The 23250-nt window shown below is 33.0% G+C and overlaps 4 protein-coding genes and 1 non-coding gene across 6 annotated transcripts; 2 read left to right on the forward strand and 3 right to left on the reverse strand.

Moving 5' to 3' along the window:
* Positions 1 to 226: 226 nt before the first annotated feature.
* LOC125844720 (aluminum-activated malate transporter 2-like) lies at positions 227 to 3900 on the reverse strand. The gene is made up of 6 exons (XM_049524047.1): positions 3608 to 3900; positions 2958 to 3101; positions 2567 to 2839; positions 1768 to 1883; positions 1477 to 1626; positions 227 to 904 (listed from the first exon to the last, which is right to left on the reverse strand). Exons 1-6 carry the CDS (start codon positions 3867 to 3869, stop codon positions 503 to 505), a joined length of 1347 nt encoding a protein of 448 aa, XP_049380004.1. The 5' UTR covers positions 3870 to 3900; the 3' UTR covers positions 227 to 502.
* Positions 3901 to 7844: 3944 nt separating this feature from the next.
* LOC125844472 (FRIGIDA-like protein 4a) lies at positions 7845 to 13019 on the forward strand. Of its 2 annotated transcripts, XR_007444150.1 has the most exons (5): positions 7845 to 8363; positions 9910 to 10286; positions 10689 to 10864; positions 11653 to 12290; positions 12781 to 13019. XR_007444150.1 is itself a non-coding variant. In XM_049523784.1 (4 exons), exons 1-4 carry the CDS (start codon positions 7891 to 7893, stop codon positions 12223 to 12225), a joined length of 1599 nt encoding a protein of 532 aa, XP_049379741.1. In that variant the 5' UTR covers positions 7845 to 7890; the 3' UTR covers positions 12226 to 12422. The 2 variants fall into 2 exon arrangements, 1 of the variants encoding a protein (XP_049379741.1); XM_049523784.1 differs by lacking the exon at positions 12781 to 13019 and having other exon boundaries at positions 11653 to 12422.
* Positions 12338 to 12467, forward strand: LOC125846141 (small nucleolar RNA snoR136). The gene has a single exon (XR_007444309.1). It is a non-coding gene; the product is annotated as a small nucleolar RNA snoR136 (small nucleolar RNA).
* Positions 13020 to 13413: 394 nt separating the features above from the next.
* On the reverse strand, positions 13414 to 19023 carry LOC125845259 (uncharacterized). The gene is made up of 3 exons (XM_049524730.1): positions 18749 to 19023; positions 15639 to 15730; positions 13414 to 14145 (listed from the first exon to the last, which is right to left on the reverse strand). Exons 1-3 carry the CDS (start codon positions 18899 to 18901, stop codon positions 13737 to 13739), a joined length of 654 nt encoding a protein of 217 aa, XP_049380687.1. The 5' UTR covers positions 18902 to 19023; the 3' UTR covers positions 13414 to 13736.
* Positions 19024 to 20087: 1064 nt separating this feature from the next.
* Positions 20088 to 22771, reverse strand: LOC125845415 (uncharacterized). The gene is made up of 4 exons (XM_049524916.1): positions 22667 to 22771; positions 21136 to 21240; positions 20672 to 20796; positions 20088 to 20522 (listed from the first exon to the last, which is right to left on the reverse strand). The coding sequence occupies exons 2-4, from the start codon at positions 21215 to 21217 to the stop codon at positions 20289 to 20291; spliced, it is 441 nt and encodes a 146-aa protein (XP_049380873.1). The 5' UTR covers positions 21218 to 21240; positions 22667 to 22771; the 3' UTR covers positions 20088 to 20288.
* Positions 22772 to 23250: the final 479 nt, after the last annotated feature.

Here is a 23250-nt window from a genome sequence, read left to right on the forward strand (position 1 = left end):
CCCCCCCCCCCCCCCCCCCGGGCGGCGTTGGTTTAGTAATAAGAATACGTCATTGATATATGAGTTAAACATATATAATTATTTAATCATTATCACATAAGCAAAATCCTGATATTTAATAAGTATAAAGTTGCATATAAACATATTCACTATCTAAATAGAGCTTTTAATATAAATCTACGAACTGTATCGAGCCGTGGATCTTCAAAGATTAAGAAATTGACATCTATATTCACTCACAAGTAGTATATATTTCATTTCATACCATCTCACTCTATTTACAATGACCCCTCAACCTTTGGTCTAATAACAAAAATACACCGTTGATGTATGAGGTAGGTGCACATCATAGGTTCGAACTTTGCCATATAATCAAAAACATGATATTCTTTATGAGCGCAAAATGGTATATATATAAAGGAGACATATTCATTATTCATCCATCGAGCTTCAAACTGTTTGAAGTTTTACTAATTCTCAAAGATTACGATTTTGACCTTATTCACTCAACATTAACCACAAGGTGTGCTTCTCCAATATTGCCACTTGGGATTCTACTCTTGCTCCCCAATCTCTTTGGTTTTGATGACAAAATCTTGAATTTCATAAGTGTAGCAAGTTGATTCACAGAGTCCACAATTTCTACTAAATTTGACACTATGTCTAGCATAAGTGAAGCAATTCTTGTTGATGGAAGTAGTTTTTGCAACTCTTTTTCTTCAATTAAACTACCATTTCTAATTATGGATCTTAGTTTTTCAGATGATGTTTTTGCCTTTAGAATATGTGAATCAATTGTTGGATAAAGGGTCATTGTCTTCATTGACATTGCTATTTCCTTCAATGCACTACCACACTCTATGCTCATTTTTGTGCATGGTTCTTGAATTATTTTCCTTCCCTCGTGTCTGAAAAAAAATAATTAAACATAAATTAATTGACACACTGATATCACATAAGCTGGTGTATGAAACATTCCACGTTCATGTTATCATGTAGGATTTGAAAAAAGGGTCACCATCTGAAAGGTTGTGATCTAGATAACATACCTGACACAAGCATCAGTGGTTGATTTTGGTGGTATGGTGGAGCTAGAGATTTAACAATTTATATATAAGCAAAAAAATAATAATTAATTTTTCCTATCTAGCTACATAGTGTTATTGTTCAATAAACGGGGTTCAATTGCCCCTCCTTGCACCTCTGAAAATTTTACTGTTGTTCCAATACTTCCTTTCACACAACATTCTGGTTATGTGAAGTACATTGATAGTGTATATAAGAAGAGGATCCTTGGATCAACAATTAAATTGTCTTTATGCGACTTATGTCGATCACTAATGCTTGTGTTAGGATAGGGTGCCTCCACATTACACCCGGCCCCTTAAGGTGAGACCCTCCCATAATTTTGAATAAACGTGAAATATTTCGTGTATCAAACTGTTTTTCTTTTACATGAATGTATTGGTTTAGTATAATTACCATATTGCAAGAGGTAAGATCTGAATTTAAAGCATTGATTTTAATGGCACATTCACGAACAAGATCTCCAACTTTCAAGTATTGTCCCCATGGATGTCTATATCTGAATTTTCCATGATGTGGCTCCCATTTTGCAAAATTGACCTATTAGGGGCAAAATTGTAATTGTCATTAGAACTCTATATATATTGAATTAATTGTACTTTTATTTAATTAAATTTTATTTTTAACTTATCAAAATTTTGACCAAATAAGCTAATTAAATATAATTTGTTTTTGACTAACCAGATTTTCTTCACTAGCTTTTGAGTAGATAACACATTTGTATTCCTCAAGAGATATTCTCTCTAGTTCTTCTTCAGACTTGACATCTATTTTCTTGAAGTATTGAGTTCCATATCCTACAAATTAATACAACCAAATTTAATAAACAAAATATTTAGTATAATTTTATAAGCTCAGAATAATGTCATTATATCAAATCATATAATATATAGTATTAGTTATGTTACATTGACTCATACACTAACATTGGTAGCTATTGGTACACATAACATTGATTTGTTCAACTTCTAACAATTTTTTAATACACTCTAAATGATTATTATATTAAATAAAATAAACTTTAGTCATGTCATTTTGATTTGACAAGCGGACAACATTTTGGTGATACCTAGAATGTCACACATCGATTGAATAAAATAAGTTGTTGTCTTATAATATGATGGTTGATCATTTTCATGAGCTAATTTTGAAAGTGAGTTAGATCTGAAATCCACCTTTTTAGATTATGTATTTAGTGTTGAACTCATTTATTCATATTATTGGTTTATGTTGAACTCGTTGTTATACTATATATGTTTCTAGATACTCAGGATGTTAAATATGTCATGCCAATTTAGGAAATAGACATTTATTATTACTCTTTTGGTGTTAGTTCTACTAGTCAGGAATTTTCAATCTTATGATTTTAAACTAACAATATATTTAATGAATATGTTACGTAAAATATTGAAATTATTAGAAAATTATCAAATACAAAAGGAATTTTTTTTAAAACGAACTAAAAAGAAAGATGACACACCTTCCAAGGAAATTCCAAGATCTTCAATATTTGTGGCAATTAAATTGTGAAGATCTCCACCAGCCCATACCGGATATATAACCACATTAAACATGATCGCCGCCGCGCCCCCGATAAGGATCGTAGTTACTCGAGTAATCGCCTTATCAAGCACCACAGGGTCCCGATATCCCGAGACGGAGATCATAGAGAATGTCAAAATAAAAATGAGAATGCCATAGTCATATCTCGCTTTCAATTTTGGTACGAATCTCAAAAATGTCGCTATCGTAGCTGTTTTAACCCATCACCAAAATTAATCACATGAAAGTACTTGTTAGGCATTTATACTTATACAAATATATATAAAATTAAAGTTATATATAACGTCAGTATTAAAACGTCGATTTACCTACTGAAAAAACAGATAAACCAAGTATTATTGGTTGCAATTTGTCTGATCCTGTAAAGGTAGCAAGTCTATGAGCTGCAACACCTAATGAACCAGCTAAAAATGTTGCAAGTCCTCTATTAACTCCTTTCCCAAGTGTTGCTCCTAAAATAATAATTAAAATAAAATCAAATAAATTTAGACAAAAGTTTGAGTGATTAATTCATAACCTCTTTAGACAAAAGAAAATATTTATGATGACAAAAATTTTCCACAAAAAGTTCGAATGTGAATTCAAGTCACCAAGAAAGCAAAGATGGAAGATCGTGGGAAAGGGGTTAAAAAAGAGACTCTATACCATTAAAACACTATAGAAATTAGTGATAGACAAATTATGTAACTAAATAACAAAATTCGTTGTTAATCATATTTAGTAACAGACTAGAGATGGATTATAAAAAAGTTATGTTTAACTATATAAGCAACATAGCGAGAATTAACGATGAAGTTTATAGCTAATTTCAATCTATTTTATTGTGTATAACCAATTAACATGAAGGAACACTACAACCCTTCAAATCATCTTTCATTTATTATATATTACAAAATATTTGATGATCATACGTGAAATTAATTAACTCTTGTATACGATTTAAATAATAAAAACTTACCAACAGAAAATTCGAAGACGACAACTACAGTCAAAACAGCCCACATTGAAGAAACACCAAATCCTTCATAATCAAACAATGGTTCAAAGTAGTAAAACAATGAAACCAATGCAATTGCTAATCCAACTTTTATTGAATGAATTAATTTTCTTGGATCTTCTTTAGCTATTTTCTTCACATTACTCCCAAATGAACACATTTTATTAGAAGCTTCTGGAAATTTCTTTAAAATCCCAACATTTTCTTGATTTTTCATTGCCATTTCTTGAAATTCTCAAAAAAAAAAGTTTGTTTTTTTTCTTGTTTTGTTTTTGCTCTTCTATAGTGAAGTTGGTTTTATTTTTGATATATATAGAGGAAAATTAAGGAGGACAAAATTGGAACTTAATTTTTAATTTCTATCACTATCAATCAAGCTATTTATTAATGTGTACAACAAAAAATCACCTGTAAATAGATTGACACGTTTTCACATGAGGCCAACTTAATGGTGACAGCTTTGTAATTTTGTATTTATTAAACCATTATTGTTATGACTAATTATTGTGTCTAATCTATAATAAAATTATGTTGGATCTTTCTTGAAGTCATAATGTTGAATCTCGTGTTCGATTAATTTAGATTTGCGTTATATATATGTTTAGAATTTTTTCACATGTTATTTCTCTGTAGGATAGTTGTTTAGTACATGACCCTTTTTTATTTGTTTCTTCTGAATCTCATGAACATGAACTAAATATTCTTTTGAGTAAACTAGAAGTTTTATGAGAAAATGTTTCGATTATGTTCTAAACTCTAAAGCTAGTAAGTTATTGTAAATATTAGATGACATTATTTGTCTGATATTTTATCTATAAAATTGAGAAATATAAATATAATTAATTAGATTTGTATCTGACGACTAACGTTATCATGATGTAATTTCACAAGAATTGTATTTATACTTCTAAAATTAGTGACAAAATCTATATGATAATTGATAACGGATAGCCTAAAAGGGGTCATTTGCATAAATTAACCATTTGTTACATGAGTTTTTTTCCTTTTATTTTAGCTACTCAAATTCAAAATATCTAATTAATAATAAAAAGAGTCATATTTATTCTAACACATTCATTTATCGTATTATTATTATTATTATTTGTTTGTTGGTGAGTTGCAATTAAGTCAAAAAAATTAAGTTGTAGTGTACTTGGATTCTTTGAACTGTTTACAACTGTGTCTAGGTTATTTGACTAGGAAGTTGCTTGTTGTTACACGATTCTTTTTTTTTAAAAAAAATAAAATAATAATATATATATATTAATAATTAAGAATCAAAAGAAGATTCCAATAGCAAAGTCTTTTTTTTTTCTTTTTATTTCCCATCATTCGAAGTCTGCATTGGAGCCCCGATTAAATTTGAATTTCATATCACAGGGCTAATTCAGGGGTGATACTCCCAACAAAATTTTCTCCAACCCGAGACCACTAATTAAGGATGAAATAGTCTCATGCATCACAACCCATTAATAAAGTGTCTCTTTTTCATTTTTTTTTACTACTCAATAATGGTGTATGTTTGATGGGAACTTTTTTTTTCTTTTTTATATTTAGTGGCTGCAAGTGGGGAATAATTATATTATATTCATAATAATACAAAGTTTTAGGTACTTTTTAGGCACCCTTGCTTTATTGTCAAAATGGTAATCTCACCTATCCATTTACATGGATTTGAGGATCTAAGGGTATATCACTAGAATTAATAGAATTTTGAAAAAAGAAAATCTCGTTTACAATTTGAATAGAAGAATAACACAATTCGAAAAAAGAAGTTGTTAAAATGTTTAGGACTAGGCCAAGAGGGTCTTGGAACACTTTATTTTTCTTCTTATCGAAGTTATTTCACAAAAAAATAAAATTGCTAGCATAAGGAAGAAGGGAATTGTATATTACATTCCGGAATGGATGAATTGTTGTTGAAAAGGAATTATAGAATTTTAATTAGTAAATGAAATAAATTTTTTCACGATCAATGTCTCTGGTTCAGTTCATGATGACTTAGTCTGTGACAAAGTCAAGATTTTCAGTAAGAGATTAAAAATATAAAATAGTACAAAAAAAACCCAAAAAGAATTCAATATTTGTATAATGTTTATTTGGTTGAGGTATTTTAATGAATCTTTACACAAACAGACACTTGGATTTATTATTTACTACTACTACCTTTTTTCTTATCCCGATACATATAGATTATTCACAAATTGTACACATTTGGGTTTAGTGCTACAACTCATAACTCAATATACATAAATTATACATTGATGATATACAATTATATGTGTTACATACGTATATTATACTGTCACTAGCTATTTTTAGTTTAATTTGATAACTATTTAAATTATTTTTTCTTTTAAAAATGGTTTAATGTACTTAATTATGCCTCGATGAACAAAGTATACTATATACTCTCTTCGTTCCTACGTATTCTGGAGCTCGTCACACAAAATTTACCTCGTGTAGTTTATGAATTGTTATACTGAAACGAGACGTTAATTTCTCTTTCAACAACAAAAAAAAAACATAAAAAATAAATGTTTTTTGTTAATATACATCTTGTTCTATGTAATAAAGAACAAATTGTTCTCTCCTTCTCCATGGGAAATAAATATAAGATTTATTAGTATTATATTATTGTTATTATTATAAAATATTGATGATTATGTACAACTACAAAACTCATCGTCATATAAATTGATTGATTGATTAATTAATGACATATTAATAAGTAAAAAGTAAAATATGATAAGGAGAATTAATTATAAACTAAAGATAGCTTATCTAAAGTGATGTCACTTCATAGCAATTGTTGCAAGTTGAAAGTGATAATGTGTGAGTTAGACAACTTAGACAAATAATTCTCCACCTTTATTTTGAGTTCGAGTTATGAAATTAATTTTTTTTTAGGTAAAGAACATAAAATTTTTCAATAGAAGGTATAAGAGAATAAATAGTAATAAGAATCAATTATATTTGTTATAACCACATGAACCATTGGCGATTAAAATCCAAAATTTTAATTGTAACTCTTTTATAATATGTATATGAATTAATCGCAATAATAAATTATGAATATTGATTTAAAAAGTTGGGAAACTCAAAGTTGATGACAATATAGTTGACACCTTTGTCTTATTATTGTTATATATTAAATTTTTGGCAGTCTTCAAAAGTAATTGGACTCTTTATATCGACTAACTATATTTGTCTTATTCTTTTAAACAATTTTAGTAATACTTCTTTTCATTTCTGTTGTTGAACAATTTTGATTATGTATCGTTTCACTGATAAAAGTTTGGTAGAGATTTGACTTTTCAAATATAAAAAATAACATTATTAAAAAGCGTTTTCACTTTAAATAGATTTTTTCTTAACATAAACTCTAATTAATTGAACTTAAGTACGAAAAATGAACATTGAATGAGAAATTAAAAAAAAAATTATTGTGTTACTTGCATTTCACCGTTCTTAAATGTATTTTTTGCTCTTCTTTATTTATAATAAATTTATAAAATAATGATCCGACATAATGTGTGCCTAATGCAATAACATTGAGGACTCACCTTGTTTGGATGGTTGTTACCCTTAAATTGTTAGTTTAAGTATAATATTTTTGATTGTTACTTAAATTTTATTGTATCGTATTATTTAAATTCATCGTTAGGTAATGGTGAAAAGATCCATTTTATATAACGATTGATTTGGTGTGATCGCGTCGTTACCTTAATATTTTCTTCTCATTTTGTCTTTATTTATTATTTAATAAAATCATATGTCATCTATTATTCTACCTTTTCATAGTAACTCTAGTTCATACCTACTTTTCTTGTAGGTTTATCATTTAAATTATGAATGTGTGAGTGACATTATGTAACAGTTGAGAATAATATAATCTATCCAAGTATTGTATTCATTAAAACAAGATAGTACGATACAATAGAACACAATAGGATACATTATGAAACAATTGTGTTAGAAATCCCGATCATATGTTTTGAAATTGTGCGTGTTTAAAAATGAAAATTTTAAGTTGTACACTATTTTTGAGGGTCGGATATCGCTATTTTTGAAATAATAAATCACGAAATAGAAATTCAAGATTATCTCGATTTTTTTTGATAAATGACTATGGGCCTTGTTGAGTAATTGGAAGTCCAATAACATCAACATGGACTCAAAGGCTTATTGTTTGTATATCTTCTTTCTTCCACAAATTTGCAGTGTAAAAGAGCTCCATTTCCATGGCGGCAGATACTGTAACGAACCTTGAACCGATTCATACCTTCTTCAACAACCTCGAAGCTCGACAGACCTTACTCACCACCATAACTGACCTCAACAAAGCCCTAACCACCCATTTCACCAACATAAACAATACTCTCTGTCAAAAATCGGAAACCCTCGATACTCATGTCAAAATTTTCAAGGATAAGACGGAAGATGCATTACTGAAGATCCAGAATCGAGAGAATGCCTTACCCGATCGGGAATCGAGCATGGGTGCTCGAATTGTGAAGATGAAGGATGCTGCTATCTCTGAGATTGAGAGTTTGGGGGATTTAAGCGAGAAAAGCTTGGCTGAAGTGTTGAGGAGTTACTGTAAGAGAATGGATGCTAGCGGCCTTGTTGGATTTATTCAGACTAAGAGGAAGGAGCCTACGGGTTTGAGGATGGAGATTGCTGCTGCACTTGAAAGTTCTGTGGATCCAATGAGGTTTGATTCTTTTAGATTACTCTATGATGCATTTTGCTTAACACTCTATTTGGATGGTTGTTATGTATCGTTTCATAATGTATTGTATTGTTTCAATGAATACAACGTTTAGATAGATTGTATTGTTACATAATGTGCACAGCAACTATTTGAACAATCAACCTATAAGATGCATTCAGACTAATATTCTTTAAATCAGAGATCAATAAACAGTTGGTAAGTAATAGGAGATATTTTCAGCACTCTATAGTGCCCAAGTTGTTTTTTTAGAGTGAAACCATTTCATACTAGAATCTAACAGTGACTCTTGCTTCAGATAAGCTAGGCAGTGAAATGGCATTTAAAGAACTAAAGGGATCACTCACTTCATTACATAATGGTAACATGTCTCATAAATCATGAACCAAAAAGATTGTAACTTATAACTTCCAAGGTGCTTGACATAAATTTTAAGTCCATCCTACCGTATTCCAAGACATAAAGCAGAAGCTTATCTTCATGTCAGCACATTTACATAAGCTTCTCCACTCCATCTAAGGTATCAGGGAAAAACTGATGCATATGTACCAAATAGAATTGTCAAATGATCACTTTAAGGTTATTCTCTATTGTTTCGACATTAATCCTAGGGACTTAATTGACCCTATAATCAGGGTTGGGTTGTCTTTAAATTTTTGCACCGACATACATATGGACTATGCTGAAAGATTGCACCGACTACTTATATGATGAATTAGCATCTGCGTTCACACACTTATTTTTGTTACTAGTAGTTACCTTTTTGTGATATGGTAAAAAAAGTGGCACTAGGACAAAGGCAATAGTTAATAGCAATTCAATTAAATATCAAGAAATGAATTATGGCTGTGAATAAAAATCAATAGACTGTGAAAGGAGTTCTATGATATAAAGAGTAATAGTTTGTCGTACACTCCATTGTTAAAAAAAAAAAAGTTTGTTGTAGACTCTCTAGATATGGGTGTGCCTCAAGAAGGAGCTCCAGACACTAAAAGATGGAAATATTCCAATTCACAGTTCTAAAATTATGTTGCATCTTCAACACAAACATGCAAGGCAACACAATATTTCCTAATGAGCCAATGAATGTGTTGAACATAAAAGGATGAGCTAAACAACAGTGATCTGGATTAATAGCTTTTGGTTGCTCAACTCTCAGTTGTTGGAATAGTCTATGGAAGTTATCCATTTGTCTTTTTGTCTTATAGAAGTCTTTAGGAACTTTCTCTTTTTCCTTTGACTTAAAATATTTATTTTCTTGGAGAAGTAATTAAAACCAAACACTTAGAAGATTTTCTCCCTACTGTAGCACTTCCTTGGCTTTCACAGTTATGCATCTTTATAGGGTTTCTATGTTTGTTTTTTGTTCTTTTTTGGGGGTTTGGATGACGGGGAAGGAGACAGGTTTGGTCAGAATCAGAGTTATCACTGCATATGTCAAAATAAAGTAGAGACTTTGAAGCTCATATTGTATGTTAGGTGTTTTTGGTCATCTTATTATTATCATTCTTTTTGCTGGGTCCTTCAGGTTGATCTTGGATGCAGCAGAGGAGTTTGTGGGGAGGAAGGTAGAGAAGAAGGCGATACTGGCAGATAGGAGGTGGGCTTGTGATATGTTAATTCAGTCAGTTGTGCCAGCTGCGGAAGGGGGTTATGGTGCAGGGAGGAGTTTGAAGGAGAGGGCAGCAAGGGTGTTGGAGAAATGGAAGGGAGTTTTGGGCGGTGGGGACAGAAGCAGTGGAGTTTGCGCTGCTGAAGCAACAATGTTTTTGCAGTTGGTTATCGCATTTGCGCTAAAAGAGAGGTTTGAGGAGGAGTTCCTTAGGAAGCTGGTGCTGGAGTTTGCTAACAGGAAAGATATGCCAAAGCTTGCCGTTGCCTTTGGATTTGGTAACAAAATAGGAGGTAGGTTCTTTAATGAACTACTTAAGTTGCTATTATCTGTGGAATTAATGTCATAGAAAACTTTGATTTCCAATATCCTCCATATAGGCATTACAAAATTTGAATATAGTTGGCTAGAGAAACTTAAACTGGATTGATGCAGTAAGATATAGTATTTGGTTTAAGATACTTCTCTTACTTTGCTCTGGAAAATATTCAAATTGGGAAAGGACCTGTTTAGTGTTTTGCTAGCAACTGGAATATATAATGCAGAATTTTTACCCTATATTTTTTTAGGTTTTTTACTTTTTGGTGTAGTTCTTGTATTTGGGTTTTTTTGTGTCCAAATATAAATCAAATTACTATTTTATAAAAAAATATATATGAACTGCCTGACACTTGGAGTTCCCTCTCTTTGATCAGATATTATTGAAGAGCTGTTGAAGAGCGGCAAAGAGGTTGAAGCAGTTTATTTTGCTACAGAGTCTGGATTATCAGAGAGATACCCTCCACTCTCACTTCTTAAGTTATCTCTCAGGAACTGCCGAAGAAATGCTAATAACATATCAAAGAAGGGAAAATTTAGTTCAGCTGCAGTGGTGCGTATATTTCTCTATCCAGCCCCTCTTTTCTCCTTCACTGTGGTTGCCTGTCTGTTTTCCTTCTTTTTAATTTCATTTTTTGCCCAGATGCCAAAGTGATATTCAAGTATATTATTATGTTTCGTAGATCACAGAGGAGTGAATCCCCTGGATCCAAGGAATGGAGAAAGAATTCTCTGTTCATTTCCTTTCTCTGTATCTTTTATTCCTTCTCAGTTTTAAGCGAAGTCAGTTGCTGGAAGATTGCAGATTAATTTGATGACTTATAGAATGGCGGGGGGAGGGGACGAAACACTAGGGGAGACAAAAACATTCATTGGCAACGCCTACTTTTTTTCTTCTTCTTTTTTTAAATTCGGGGACTGGGCTGGTACTGTGATTGGACTGGTCCAGGAAACATGGCCCAAATGATGACCTGTTCCATCCCCTAAACCCGTCAAAACCTATCAAACCGGTACTGGGCCAGTCCGGGACATCTCGGCGCAGTGGACACCTGCCTATGTTATTTTAAAGCGAAGTTTGGGGAAAGACAGTCATCGATGACAGACTATCATTTCCATAAAAAAAGTATATTTTGTCGGTAAATTGCAAAAGGAGGAGGGTACGCTCCGTAAGACTTTAAGTACCACCTCAAAATTGTCCAAGCACCTCTGCTGTAAATCCTTTGTGAGATACTCAGTTATTCCTGTGTCTACTTTATGAATCTGTTCTATTGTTCTTTTTGTCTTCCCTCGTTTTTTATATATTTGTTTGTCAGTATTCGATAAGAGTGACTTATATCTCAGGACAAAGCTAACAGCATAGAGTTGGAAGCTACTAAGGCTTTAATAAAATGTGTGGAAGATCACAAGCTTGAACAAGAATTTACTTTAGAAGGACTTAAACAACGGGTAACTGAGTTGGAGCAGGCCAAAGCAAAAAAGAAAATGGGCACAACTCCTGAGAACAAGCCTTCAAAAAAGCGGGGTCGTGGAGGTGGCACTGGCAGGTCCAGTGGCCCGTCCACCTCTCGGCCTGTTAAATCTGGAAGATCGTCAAATGCCACAGCTTTCCGCTCCAGGAATCCTCCTCAATCACATCAGGCTCCACCAATTAGGTATACAGGGGCACATAGCTACACCAGCCAGAGTGTATATGAGGCACCTAGCACGGTCTCATATGCTCCAGCTTATAGCGGTACTCACACTCAAAGTCCGGCTATACTTGCTCCACAATATGGATATGCACTTCAAGAAGCTGGAGTTAGTGGAGTGCGGAGTTATCATGGATCATATGGAGGGGAGGCTGGTTATAGTGCATATGATTATGCTCTCACTCCTGCGGCGCCTGCATACCCACCTTCATACCCCCCACAGTAGTACCAACTACTCAAAAAGAATCCAGATGACATTTGTAGCTGCACCTTCTGTTTTATACATAGAAGGTATAATTTTAACATGTGCGTCCACAGTTTTTGACTTTCTTAAGGCTATGCTTTGCTTAATTATCTTTTGCATCACACTTTTTGTTCTGCATCTTTACTAGTAAAGCTATAAAGATTGTTCCTCTTGCTATCCATCGCTCCTTTTGTTGTGTATTTGGACGTTGGGGTACTACATTATTAACTTCATTTTGCAGAAGTAGGTTTATGTCAGATTCCTTGTTCATTTGTGTACTCAGTTTACTTCTCTGATGTCATGAGCAAAAAGACATTTGTTTTATACTATGTAGTTATGATTACTTCTGTTTATTTGTTTGTGTTAGATTATGATGCTTCACTATCTGGTTGGTAAAATTCATTTGTTTTTGACTGACTCATCCCGTTGAAGCAAGAGTGAGCGCGAGAACGTTGGAGCGTCTACATGTTATTATAATTTTCTTTTCTGTATATAGTTTGTTACTGCAATTCTTTATGAAGTAAATTGTCCCTGCAGATGCAAGTTCTGAAAGTTTTGCGGTGCAGAAGGAAGTGTTATAGAAGGATATTGATTCACCTCTTCTGTAGCATGTTTTAAGGTGTACCTTTAATGCTAAAACTATGTATAGTTTATTGAGGAATGTAGTGATTCATTTTAACTTAAAAGTCTGTAAAACCATCTTTGTTATTCCACATTGTGAAGAAAATGAAACTTTTCAGTTTGCAATGTCTCAAATATAATTTACAAGTGGTTTTATAAAGATTTGAGTGTTGAATGTTCAAATTATTTTGTCTATGATCAATTGTGAAATTGCAGTAGTAGTAGTACAATTTATAAAGCTTAATAATTTTTAAGTTCAATTATTTCTTTGTAGCATGGAATATGCCATCACGTAGGATTCACAAATTAAACAGTTCAATTTGCTGTAACATCATGGTATCATCTTACATTTTGGCTACATTTCCATAATCATGGCCAAGATTACTAGATACAGTCCCATGGCCCATAAGACCGAAACTCGGACAACATATGTAATTATTGAAACTATCGCTGCTCAACCATGGTCTGTATTCAGCCATGGCCATCAGTTCCTTGAAGAACAAAATATAACATTAACAAAGACAAAAGACAGCAGATTTCAGTGCTTGATAGCAATTGAATTCAATTTCTCAATAAAAAGGAAAATTGTCATCACAGTTCAATTGTCTTTCTCAAAATTAACCCCAAATGACAAAATATGAGGCAGGAGCAATCAAAATGTATAGTGGATACAGATAAGACCATAATAGCTATGTTAAGCTTCAATCGATAATAGTGTAGCTTGACAAAGTGCTATCACTTTTACTGAATCGAACTACCAATTTCCAAATCGACACTCTCCAAGATTCCTGTAAATACTTCACATGTCTCTATAACTAATATCACTATTCCCGATTAACAAAGCCAACGCGTATCCCTAGTGAAATAAGGAATCATCTTCCTTCCTCCTTCTGTTCTTTTAAGCGCACAATGTTTTTCAACCATTGCTTCCATGCAGCATCTTCTTGCTGCTCAATCCATGAAAGGAAGGAGCTATCAAGCAAGCAGAAGAAATTGACATAAAGGAGTTGATACCTAACTGGTATATAGCGGAAGTTGGCCACCTGGACAATAGGCCATATACCTCCCTCTAGTATTAAAGCCGGAAGAAAGTCTCTCTTCACACCTTCAACAACTTGAGCAGTATTTTTGCCAGTGGAGTAACCCATATATGTGAAAAAGACAAGTAAATCCAGGGGCCCAAAGATTATACCATCAAGTGCTACTTTTGTAGCAACAAACCGCAGGGATTTAGGTTGCATTTGAAATCTCAGTCTTATGACGCGATCCAACCCTTCATACCTAAACAGATAATACAGTGAGATCCATTCACCCCAAACATTACAGAAGTAAAAATTATCTGCAGTCTTTTCAATGATAACTCAAGAATATTACTTTCAGTTGTCACAACATAACAGTAATTTATTGAAAACAAAAAAGACTCTCACATCAAAAAATTAGTTCCTAGTGCACATCGTAACAAAACATAACATCACTCTACAGAGACATAATTCCAATAAATCCTTTTTATTTGGTTTGCGTATTGTCAGTAAATTTTTTGTCACCACAAGTTCAAGTACTTACGCCTGTCGGTTCTACTACTAAATAAACTAGTGAAATTTTATTTGGCAGGAAATCCAATATCAGGAAAAGAATTCGTCTCAGTCTGACCCTGATTTAACAAACTAATGACAGTTTATTTGGCAGGAGAATCCGATATCAGGAAAATATTTAGTCTCAGTCTGACTCTGATTTGAATTATGTTATGCCAAGTCTCCAAATACATTTAGTCAAACAGACTAAAGGCCTCACTTAATAAAGGGAGGAAGAGGGCACAAGTCTGAGTACTCGTTAAATCTATGAGCATCCAAAGATTAAGATAGAATTTAAACCTTGAAAAACTGCATAATTGAGAGCACAATACCATAAGGCATTAATTCTAAAACTAAAACTCCGGTATTTATCTATTAAATGTTCAAACTGGATCCAAAATCTACTACATTCTACTTCAATGAAGTGACATAAATCAATAGATTAGACATTTTGATTGTGGTCCTTAAAGAGAGGAAGTGAAGATATATCCAACATGCCACAATAACGTTCTAATGCTTCTTTGACCAAAGCTTTACAGAGATAGATGTGAAGGAAGACATAATTCCACTATGCAATTACTGCTAAAAAGAAAAAATCTTACTGCTAACCTACGTAAAGTTGCAGGAAGCTCATTTTATCAGAAGCCAAGATAAGAAATCTATCCAACATTCTTATTTAAAATAAGGTTCAATCATAGCAACACATATAAGAGCCAAAATAAGAGTACATCCCTCTGTGGCATTACTAACTACATATGAAAGGTTATGCAGTAACAAATTGTTGAACAAAGTATAGCAGCAAGTATGAAATTGACCTCACAATTACTAGTTAGCTACTGAGGTTTTCTAATATATAAAGATTCTAGATTAAAATTGATTCACATCAACGCCCCATTTTGAGAAACCTCAAGAGGATAGTTCTGAAGGCAGAAGGTCCAGTAAATTTGAGACTACATTTTTTACTTATTTGATATAGGAAACAAGTATATTCTTGTTACAGAGAACATTTGATAACTGTGACACAACAATGCCAGTATGCCAGACATGAGACAACCCCTTGAAAAGAAATGCACCCCATGAAGAAATACTAATCACAGAATACTACTACAGAATACTGCACATCAAAGACAAAAACAAGGTCACTCCGTGAAGGGTGGCAAACCAGTGACCTACATAGAAGTAAATGAATAAAGAAAGGTCTACCAGAAGTGGCCAACGGGTCCAACAAATGCAAAGCCGAACAAGCTTGTTGTGGCAACTCGTCTCCAGTTGATTGCAAATTCTTTATCTTCATTCTGCAGTTAACAAGAATAACATTTCCCAATAAATAATATCAGAGGCAGTCCAAAAGGGCTAACACAGCTATTACAAGAAAATCAGACTGCCTAAATTTTTAAAGAGGAGATTCATGCAAACAACTTCAGTACAACTAATATAGAAAGGAATCAGATCTGTCCAGATTTCAGCAATCACAAGAACTAACAAAGATTGTAGCAAAGGACAAAAAGAAGGGGGGGTGGAGGGGGAGGGGGAGGGGGGAGAAAGAACTTACAAAGAAAGTTGACCTTCCCGATTTGACAAGCAAACATTGAGTAAATTATACTCCAAATACTTTTGAATAGTTAATTATTATGACTTATAGAACTTTTTATGAAATTTCTAAATATGTAAGGTCTATTTCAAAAAAGTTGAAGATACTATGTCCGGATTCTCACTGAACATGAGTTAATTTGACGCTTATACTCCGAATCAAGCCAAACAAATTGAAACAGAGGGAGTAGTTGTGTATCAGTAACACAAGAAAAAACACTTAGTCCTTCATTTTGTTTCTTTTCTGTTAATGGAATCAGAAACACTCAACCACTTATCTAACATGCATAATAAGCAAATTCTGAATCAGCATTGCACTCCTCAGCAAAACTCAAAAGTTGTTAAAAATGGGATTGACCCTTGAAGCTAGGTGTTATTTATACTAGCTGCTTCATCTTGCTAAGACAGAGCTCCAGTGCACTCACCAAAAGATAAGGTGTGTGTTGCAATAAAAATCAGCCCATTATTGCTTTTTTACAAAAGAAAATTAGGAAATTAGAATGTAAAGGAAAACTAGTGATTAAGTTGGATATCTCCAGAAGGGACAACAAAACAGGTCGTAAACTCTAATAAGAAACTTAAAATTGTATCGTTGTATGTGAATCCAAATTTACAATGGTTTTAAGTTTAGTTGACATGGGTTCACCTTATATATATTTAAACTTAGAATTGTAACATTATACCATGTATGTGAATCCGAACTTACAATTGTTTTATGTTTAGTTGACATCGGTTTCACCTTATATATATTTAAAATTAGAATTGTATCGTTGTATCATGTATGTGAATCCGAACTTACAATGGTTTTAAGTTTAGTTGACATCGGTTTCACCTGATATATATTTAAACTTAGAATTGTATCGTTGTATCATGTATGTGAATCCGAAATTACAATGGTTTAAGTTAAGTTGACATCGGTTTCACCTTATATATATGTAACTTAATTGTAGTTTTTCAATCCACTGAATGTTGTTTGTTTTACAGTTACATTTTGTAAATTCTTCCAAATCCATTGTTCTTCAGTAAAGCTGACAAACTATCAAGAAGTACCCTCCTAAACATTCTTTATGGGAGGGCTAAGAACAATGAATGTGGATACGACTAGCCTTTTTAAATTTACGAGTTGAACATCAATGAAATTCTCCTGAATAATACCTTTGACAAATTAAACTTCAGAAATTACTATCTATAATTCACATCATTTCCACTCAATAAAAGAAGGAACATAGAAGAAATTAAATATTTTGTCTCGTCAATATTTTTTCTGAAGAGGACCTAGTCAATATTTCAATTTGAACTTTTATTTGATGAGAAATGTATCTATGAGCAAAATTTGGACCGAGAACTTGTGAAGTGGTTATCCTAATCTTCTCTATATCGTTCCAATTTTATCATATTGATGTGGCTGACTTAATCACTAAATAGTAAATTAATAGTCAATACAAAGAAATTGGTGTCCTCAACTTGTAATTGAAAAGGATTGTGAACCCGTCGGTTGTCAAAGGAAAGAGCTTTTCTGACTATTAAATAAAGTGAAAACAGCATGCCTTGGGCAAAACAAACTCAAAGTTTAGCACTTATAAAGATTATTAGTAAGTTCAGATGAAAGAGGAGTAGCAATAGGACAGAATATAAAAGAGGAAGGGTAAAGGAAAAATGGCTTGTTTTGTTAGAAAGTGAAAGAGGAAGAATGGAGGAAGTAGAAATCACATTTCCAAACACCTTGAAGAGTGGGATAAACACAAGGGACGTAAAATTATTTAGCCTCGTCCCTTTACCCTTCCCCTCTCACTCCAACCAAACATTGGTAGAAGCAACAAAAATGTTTTTTTTATGAAGTAAGTTGTTTCATTACCAGCATCAAGAAGATGCAAAGAGTACAAAAGTAGATATGCTAGCTCTATTACATGATAAAAGTTAAGACCTGAGAGACAGCCACAAAATCAAAAAAAGAAGCAACAAAAATGTTGTAGCAAGATGCTACGACGCTGCAGAATATACAAAGTGCTAGCATGTCAATCTAACATTACTCATTGGTCGATGATGCTATTTAAATAACTTTAGATGATAAGAATAGTCTTTTGTAGGTCCAACTACTCTTAGGTCCTTAGGATACAATAAGTCCAAACCGGAGAACAGGGTAAGGAACCATTGAGATCTTAACTCCTCACACTACGATTCGACCATCTATGTTTGCTCGGACTCTCCAAAAACGTCGATGGGTGCTTGTTAGATACTCCAAAAATAGTGCATTTTGGAGAATCCGACATAAGTGCAGCAACATTTTTTGATAGTCCAACCAACATAGTCAACCATCACCTCTCTATCCCTCAACTTAAAAAACAACAACTATATCTTGCTCTCAAGCTAGTCTGGTCGGTTTTATAAATCATATAAATTTTGCTTTATTTAGATTTCTCTTCTAAAGGGGTACCAAGCTACAGGTACAATAGAAACAAGGACTCATACAAATACCAAACATACAAGGTTGTTACTCTTTCCTTCCTAACAACTCCAAGAAAATCCACATAATAGAGTCCAAACTAACTACCAGATCACAAAAAAAATCCATGTACTAATACACACACCAGAAACAATGAATCATATGCCGCTTTGTTCCTCCAAAAATTCAATCTTTACCCCTTATTCCAAAACCCCAAATGCTAAATTGACAAGAAAACAACCCCAATACACCAAAAAAGGAAAAAAAAACAAAAACTTACAGGATGAAGATGATGGTGTTTCTTTGCAGTATAATGAGTGACGGCTTGAGCAGATACGTCGCCGAGACCCCAAATAAGACCGGAGCTGATGACCTGAGTCTTCACCGGATGTAAAGCCAAGCAATTTTGGTACCATTTCCACAACCGCAACATGTAAAAAATCCAAACCTAATACACAATGCACAAGGAAGACTGAATATTGATGGCTGCAGCTAATTTTGCCTTCTTTTGACCCTTTTTTGACAAAATAACTCCCAATGAAACAACCCTTTCTTCCCCTTTCCTCTCTCCCAATTATTACCACTCTTATTAAATATCCTCGTTTCCGTTCATTTTTACTTGTTCACATATTTTTAAAAATAACAATTAAGTATTAAAAAAAATTTCTATCATACATCTGTTTAGTATCATTTTACGAGAGTCAACCTAACTAATTTTCGAAGTTAAATTGTACTAAATTAACTCAATATTTTAAATTTTGATGTTCGAAGATTATACAAAAAAATATTGTAAGTTATAATTATTTTTATATTAATACAATTAAAAATACATCTTAAAATATTGATCAAAGTTCACACAATTTGACTTTATACAATGTTTGTTTTGATTATTACTTAAATTTTATTGCATCGTATTGTTTAAATCCATCGTTAAGTAACAATAAAAAGAGTCATTTTATGTAACGACCAATATGGTGTGATCGCATTGTTATCTTAATATTTTCTTCTCATATTATTTTTATTTAATATTTAATAATTATATTTCTTCTTTTTTTTATCGTAGCCCTACCCCTACCCTACTTTTCTTGTAAATTTATCATTCAAATTATAGATGTGTGACATTATATGAAAGGACGTTACAATCTATCCAAACATTATATTCATTAAAATAATATAGTACAACACAATATAATACATTATGAAACAATACGTAACAACCATCCAAACAGAGTCTTGGAAAATAATTTGAGATATAAGTAATTAATATTGAGAATAAAATTTAAGAAATTATTTTTTTAATATATTAAAATTAACAAGTAAAAAATAAAAATTTATTTTTAAAATAATCGGGTAAAAAATAAAAATCTATTTTTAAAATAATCGAACGAATAATAAAATGAATGGAAGGAACTAATCGCTTTTGCGTGTTGTACTACTTTCTACTGTCTGCCCAACAAAATGTGGTGCTCCTTAACTTCAATAAGGAATCCTTATTGTTCCTTTCTATTTGTTTTTCATTTAGCATATACGAGCCCACAAACCTCGGGTTAAGAGTGAAACAGTCTCACCACTACACCACACGTAGCGTAGATGATGCTGTTTATTTTTTTTAGCTCATCGACTGAACTACTTTGCACTTTACCAGTTACAATAAGTGCATTGATTCCAAACAAGTGAAATATGAACTGGAGAATACAAGGCAAAAATAACTTGGTTTCATTAGCTTTAATGTAGAGGGGCTGGGCTGCTTTCTGAAATGATCTCAGATCGTTTTCGTTATTATACTCGTGCTCCATGAATGACTCAACGGTTAGAGAAGCTTAAGTTGCTGTGTTGAGCTCGGGAGCTGCAGTACTCGAGTAAACTGGGTGAAGTACATGGCCATCCTTGGGCTCAACATGAACCCACTTGCGACCACTCAACTTGTGGTGCTCAAACTTGACACAACCTTCTTTCAGAGCATAGAGTGTGTGATCTTTCCCTATTCCAACGTAGTTTCCAGGATGAAATCTGGTTCCCCTTTGACGAACAATAATATTTCCAGGTATCACTCTCTGCATCCGAAAATTGGTATTAGAGTAAGAACACTAAAGAGCGCAAGGAATTTCCTTGAAGGCATGCGTGGTGTACAATGGTTTTATTAAAATTTCTTTCAATGACATAATTCCATGGTCTCTATGTCATCAACGAAGAGAATCCTTACCTCTCCACCAAATTTCTTCACCCCTAGATTCTTTGGTTTTGAATCACGGCCATTCTTTGTGGATCCTGCTGTCTTTTTCGTAGCCCAACGTTTAAACATCAAGCTCAATCCATCCCCAGATACTTCTGAAATTTTCACAAGCAAAACATAGATCAGAAAATTCAAAGCTTGTTAGAGGCATTTGTTGGAGTTTTTGCACAAACTTTTTGTTTGATGAAGCAATTGATTCCATTGATGGCATCCAGTAGATGCAGAAAATGAAGAGTACAAAGTGCTAAGAAATATAAATCAGCTCCCTACAGAGAATAAAGTCTAACAGTTCTTTTTTTAGTAAGATTTTAAAATGGAAACAGTTCATTAAACAATTCTTTCAAATTTGTTGGTTTTACGAAAACTGAAACAAATGTCATCTTTATCTATTTTGAAAGCCGATGCTTCATGAAAGAGCACAATGAAATACATACCACTAGGGGCACTATAAGTAGGTGTCCTTGATACCAAATCTCTGATATTTAACCTCCTAAATAATGATGTTGCAGTGTTCATCTTGTCATTCACCAAGCCTGAGACTGAAGATAACAAATAATAATGTATGTTAGAGATGAAAAAACTATGCCGATGCATCAGCTTCAGGATATGCAACAAATAAATAGTTGTATTTGGCCCACAGAGAATAAAGTATGAACCCCAACAATAGTAAATTAAGAATACAGCAAGGTAAACCGGCTGCATTCCAAGGGTGCCCAAATCTGTTCAGACATGGTAATGCCAACCCCAAGGATAGTGTTTCATCAGTAAGGAATAATAATTATTTATTTATTTGATAAGGTAAAGATTACAGTAAGAGATGAGATTAGAAGACTCATGATCAATTGATCCTATTGAACCCAATGATCATAGTTGGGTTTGAGGAAGAAGAATTTGGTGTTGGAATGAGGGAAGTAGAGGGAGAAGAATGTGTGGAAGTTGAAATGTTGGGTGTTTGACTAGGAGAAGACAATGATACCATAATAGAGCAAGAACAATCAATATTGAGTCACACAAAATTGTTTTCCCTGACGAATATATATACACACAGTAAACAAGAGTTCAAAATGTGTAGGAAGATAACATAGTTACAAGTGATAAAATCATAGATTCAAATAGACTTATTTTCTGTGACTTTGAGTCTATCCTAATAGAGAGGAACGGCTGATGAAGCATTCTACAAGTCTTACAGATAACATTGGTGGAAATTATGCATTACCAGAAATACTAATTATCATGTTCTCCAACATACTAAACAAGACTCAACGTCCCATCTGGATGAACTGATTAAGATTTCACGGATATTTTAGATTGGTTGATATCGAAATAGCTAAGATTGCCGATGGCCAAAAATAATTAGAAGGATTTGGTACATCATTCAAAACATAGGACTATGTCCCAAAGGACTAAAAACTCGCAATATGAGGATAAAGAAATCCATTTTTTGTCCCAAATCATTTCCGCATTAATGTTACAGGACAACACAGAAAAATGATTACTAATACAAACACTCAAATGTAGATTGATGCAACTTTGAACCAGCCATTATCAAATAAGCTGAAATAACAGCTCATTTCCTAGTCACTGGAGAACCATCGGAGTTCACAGGAATTGATTACTACTAAAAACAGATTAGTGCAGCTCACATCTTCAAACTGTCAGTTAACTATGAACACACTCAGCTCCAAGGGATTCAGTTTTCAGAGTACAGTTAATAGTATATTTTAGCCTGACCGTCAGCCTACCACAACACTCCTCATTAAACGCCGCATGGAACCAGCTATACTTTGCATCGTAGAAATTAAAGCACAAAGAAAGACACAAATTGAAGTTTAGGCTTTCCCTATGCAGGGAGAGTATTGCAATTCAATTTACAATTTGGAGCTTATTATAGGGAAATCAAATGGATTAGGGTTTTTGCCTCGTGAGAGAAAAATGTAAGCAGAAAGAGATATAGGAGGAACTTACCACTTGATTTGCCGGAGAAGGAGACGGAGAGGAGGAAGTTCGCCGCCGGCTGACAGTGGTCTGAACGCGCCGAGCAATTTCAATTTGGTGCTAAAATCACTCCGTATTTAGATCCGTATAAGTTATGGAACTAATCGCATTTGGGCTTTGAGTTTGAAGTCCATTGGGCCTGTCTTCAATCTAATCAGGCCCAAACTGATTTTTCTTTTGAGAAATTTCCTCAAATAGTCAATATAATAAACTTAATTATGTTTTATAGCTATAATTTGCATATTTAGGGGATATAGTTATAGTTTAAGCTGTCTTGTTTGTATAATTCTTGGGTTTGTATAATTCGCAGGTACATTTGCATAATTAAGCTATTTTTGTATAAACTCGAAATAACGAAATTATACAAACATAAACATCTGAGCTTTAAACAGTTATACAAAATATATCCTACAAAATTATTTTATACAAAATTTAAACAAATTTTGAACTATACAAACGTGTGAATTATACAAATTTGAAAACTCAACCCATATAATTATCACTGAATGTTGATCGCGAGTTGTAATTATCTAAAAATATAACTATGATGACTA

The sequence above is a fragment of the Solanum stenotomum genome, chromosome 11 (assembly GCF_019186545.1).
Source record: "Solanum stenotomum isolate F172 chromosome 11, ASM1918654v1, whole genome shotgun sequence".
Classification (NCBI taxonomy): Eukaryota; Viridiplantae; Streptophyta; class Magnoliopsida; order Solanales; family Solanaceae; genus Solanum; species Solanum stenotomum.

Excerpts from the sequence above, each read along its gene's own strand:
- LOC125844472 (XM_049523784.1), top strand. The coding sequence starts at position 7,891 with ATGGCGGCAGATACTGTAACGAACCTTGAACCGATTCATACCTTCTTC. Across the intron at positions 8,364-9,909 it reads AGTTCTGTGGATCCAATGAG|GTTGATCTTGGATGCAGCAG; the intron begins GTTTGATTCTTT and ends TGGGTCCTTCAG. Across the intron at positions 10,865-11,652 it reads AATTTAGTTCAGCTGCAGTG|GACAAAGCTAACAGCATAGA; the intron begins GTGCGTATATTT and ends CTTATATCTCAG.
- LOC125845259 (XM_049524730.1), bottom strand. The coding sequence starts at position 18,901 with ATGTTGCGGTTGTGGAAATGGTACCAAAATTGCTTGGCTTTACATCCG. Across the intron at positions 15,731-18,748 it reads AACACCATCATCTTCATCCT|AATGAAGATAAAGAATTTGC; the intron begins GTAAGTTTTTGT and ends TGTTAACTGCAG. Across the intron at positions 14,146-15,638 it reads GGACCCGTTGGCCACTTCTG|GTATGAAGGGTTGGATCGCG; the intron begins GTAGACCTTTCT and ends TTATCTGTTTAG.
- LOC125845415 (XM_049524916.1), bottom strand. The coding sequence starts at position 21,217 with ATGAACACTGCAACATCATTATTTAGGAGGTTAAATATCAGAGATTTG. Across the intron at positions 20,797-21,135 it reads TACTTATAGTGCCCCTAGTG|AAGTATCTGGGGATGGATTG; the intron begins GTATGTATTTCA and ends TGAAAATTTCAG. Across the intron at positions 20,523-20,671 it reads TGAAGAAATTTGGTGGAGAG|AGAGTGATACCTGGAAATAT; the intron begins GTAAGGATTCTC and ends TTTCGGATGCAG.
- LOC125844720 (XM_049524047.1), bottom strand. The coding sequence starts at position 3,869 with ATGGCAATGAAAAATCAAGAAAATGTTGGGATTTTAAAGAAATTTCCA. Across the intron at positions 2,840-2,957 it reads TTTATCTGTTTTTTCAGTAG|CTACGATAGCGACATTTTTG; the intron begins GTAAATCGACGT and ends GGGTTAAAACAG. Across the intron at positions 1,627-1,767 it reads AAGCTAGTGAAGAAAATCTG|GTCAATTTTGCAAAATGGGA; the intron begins GTTAGTCAAAAA and ends TGCCCCTAATAG.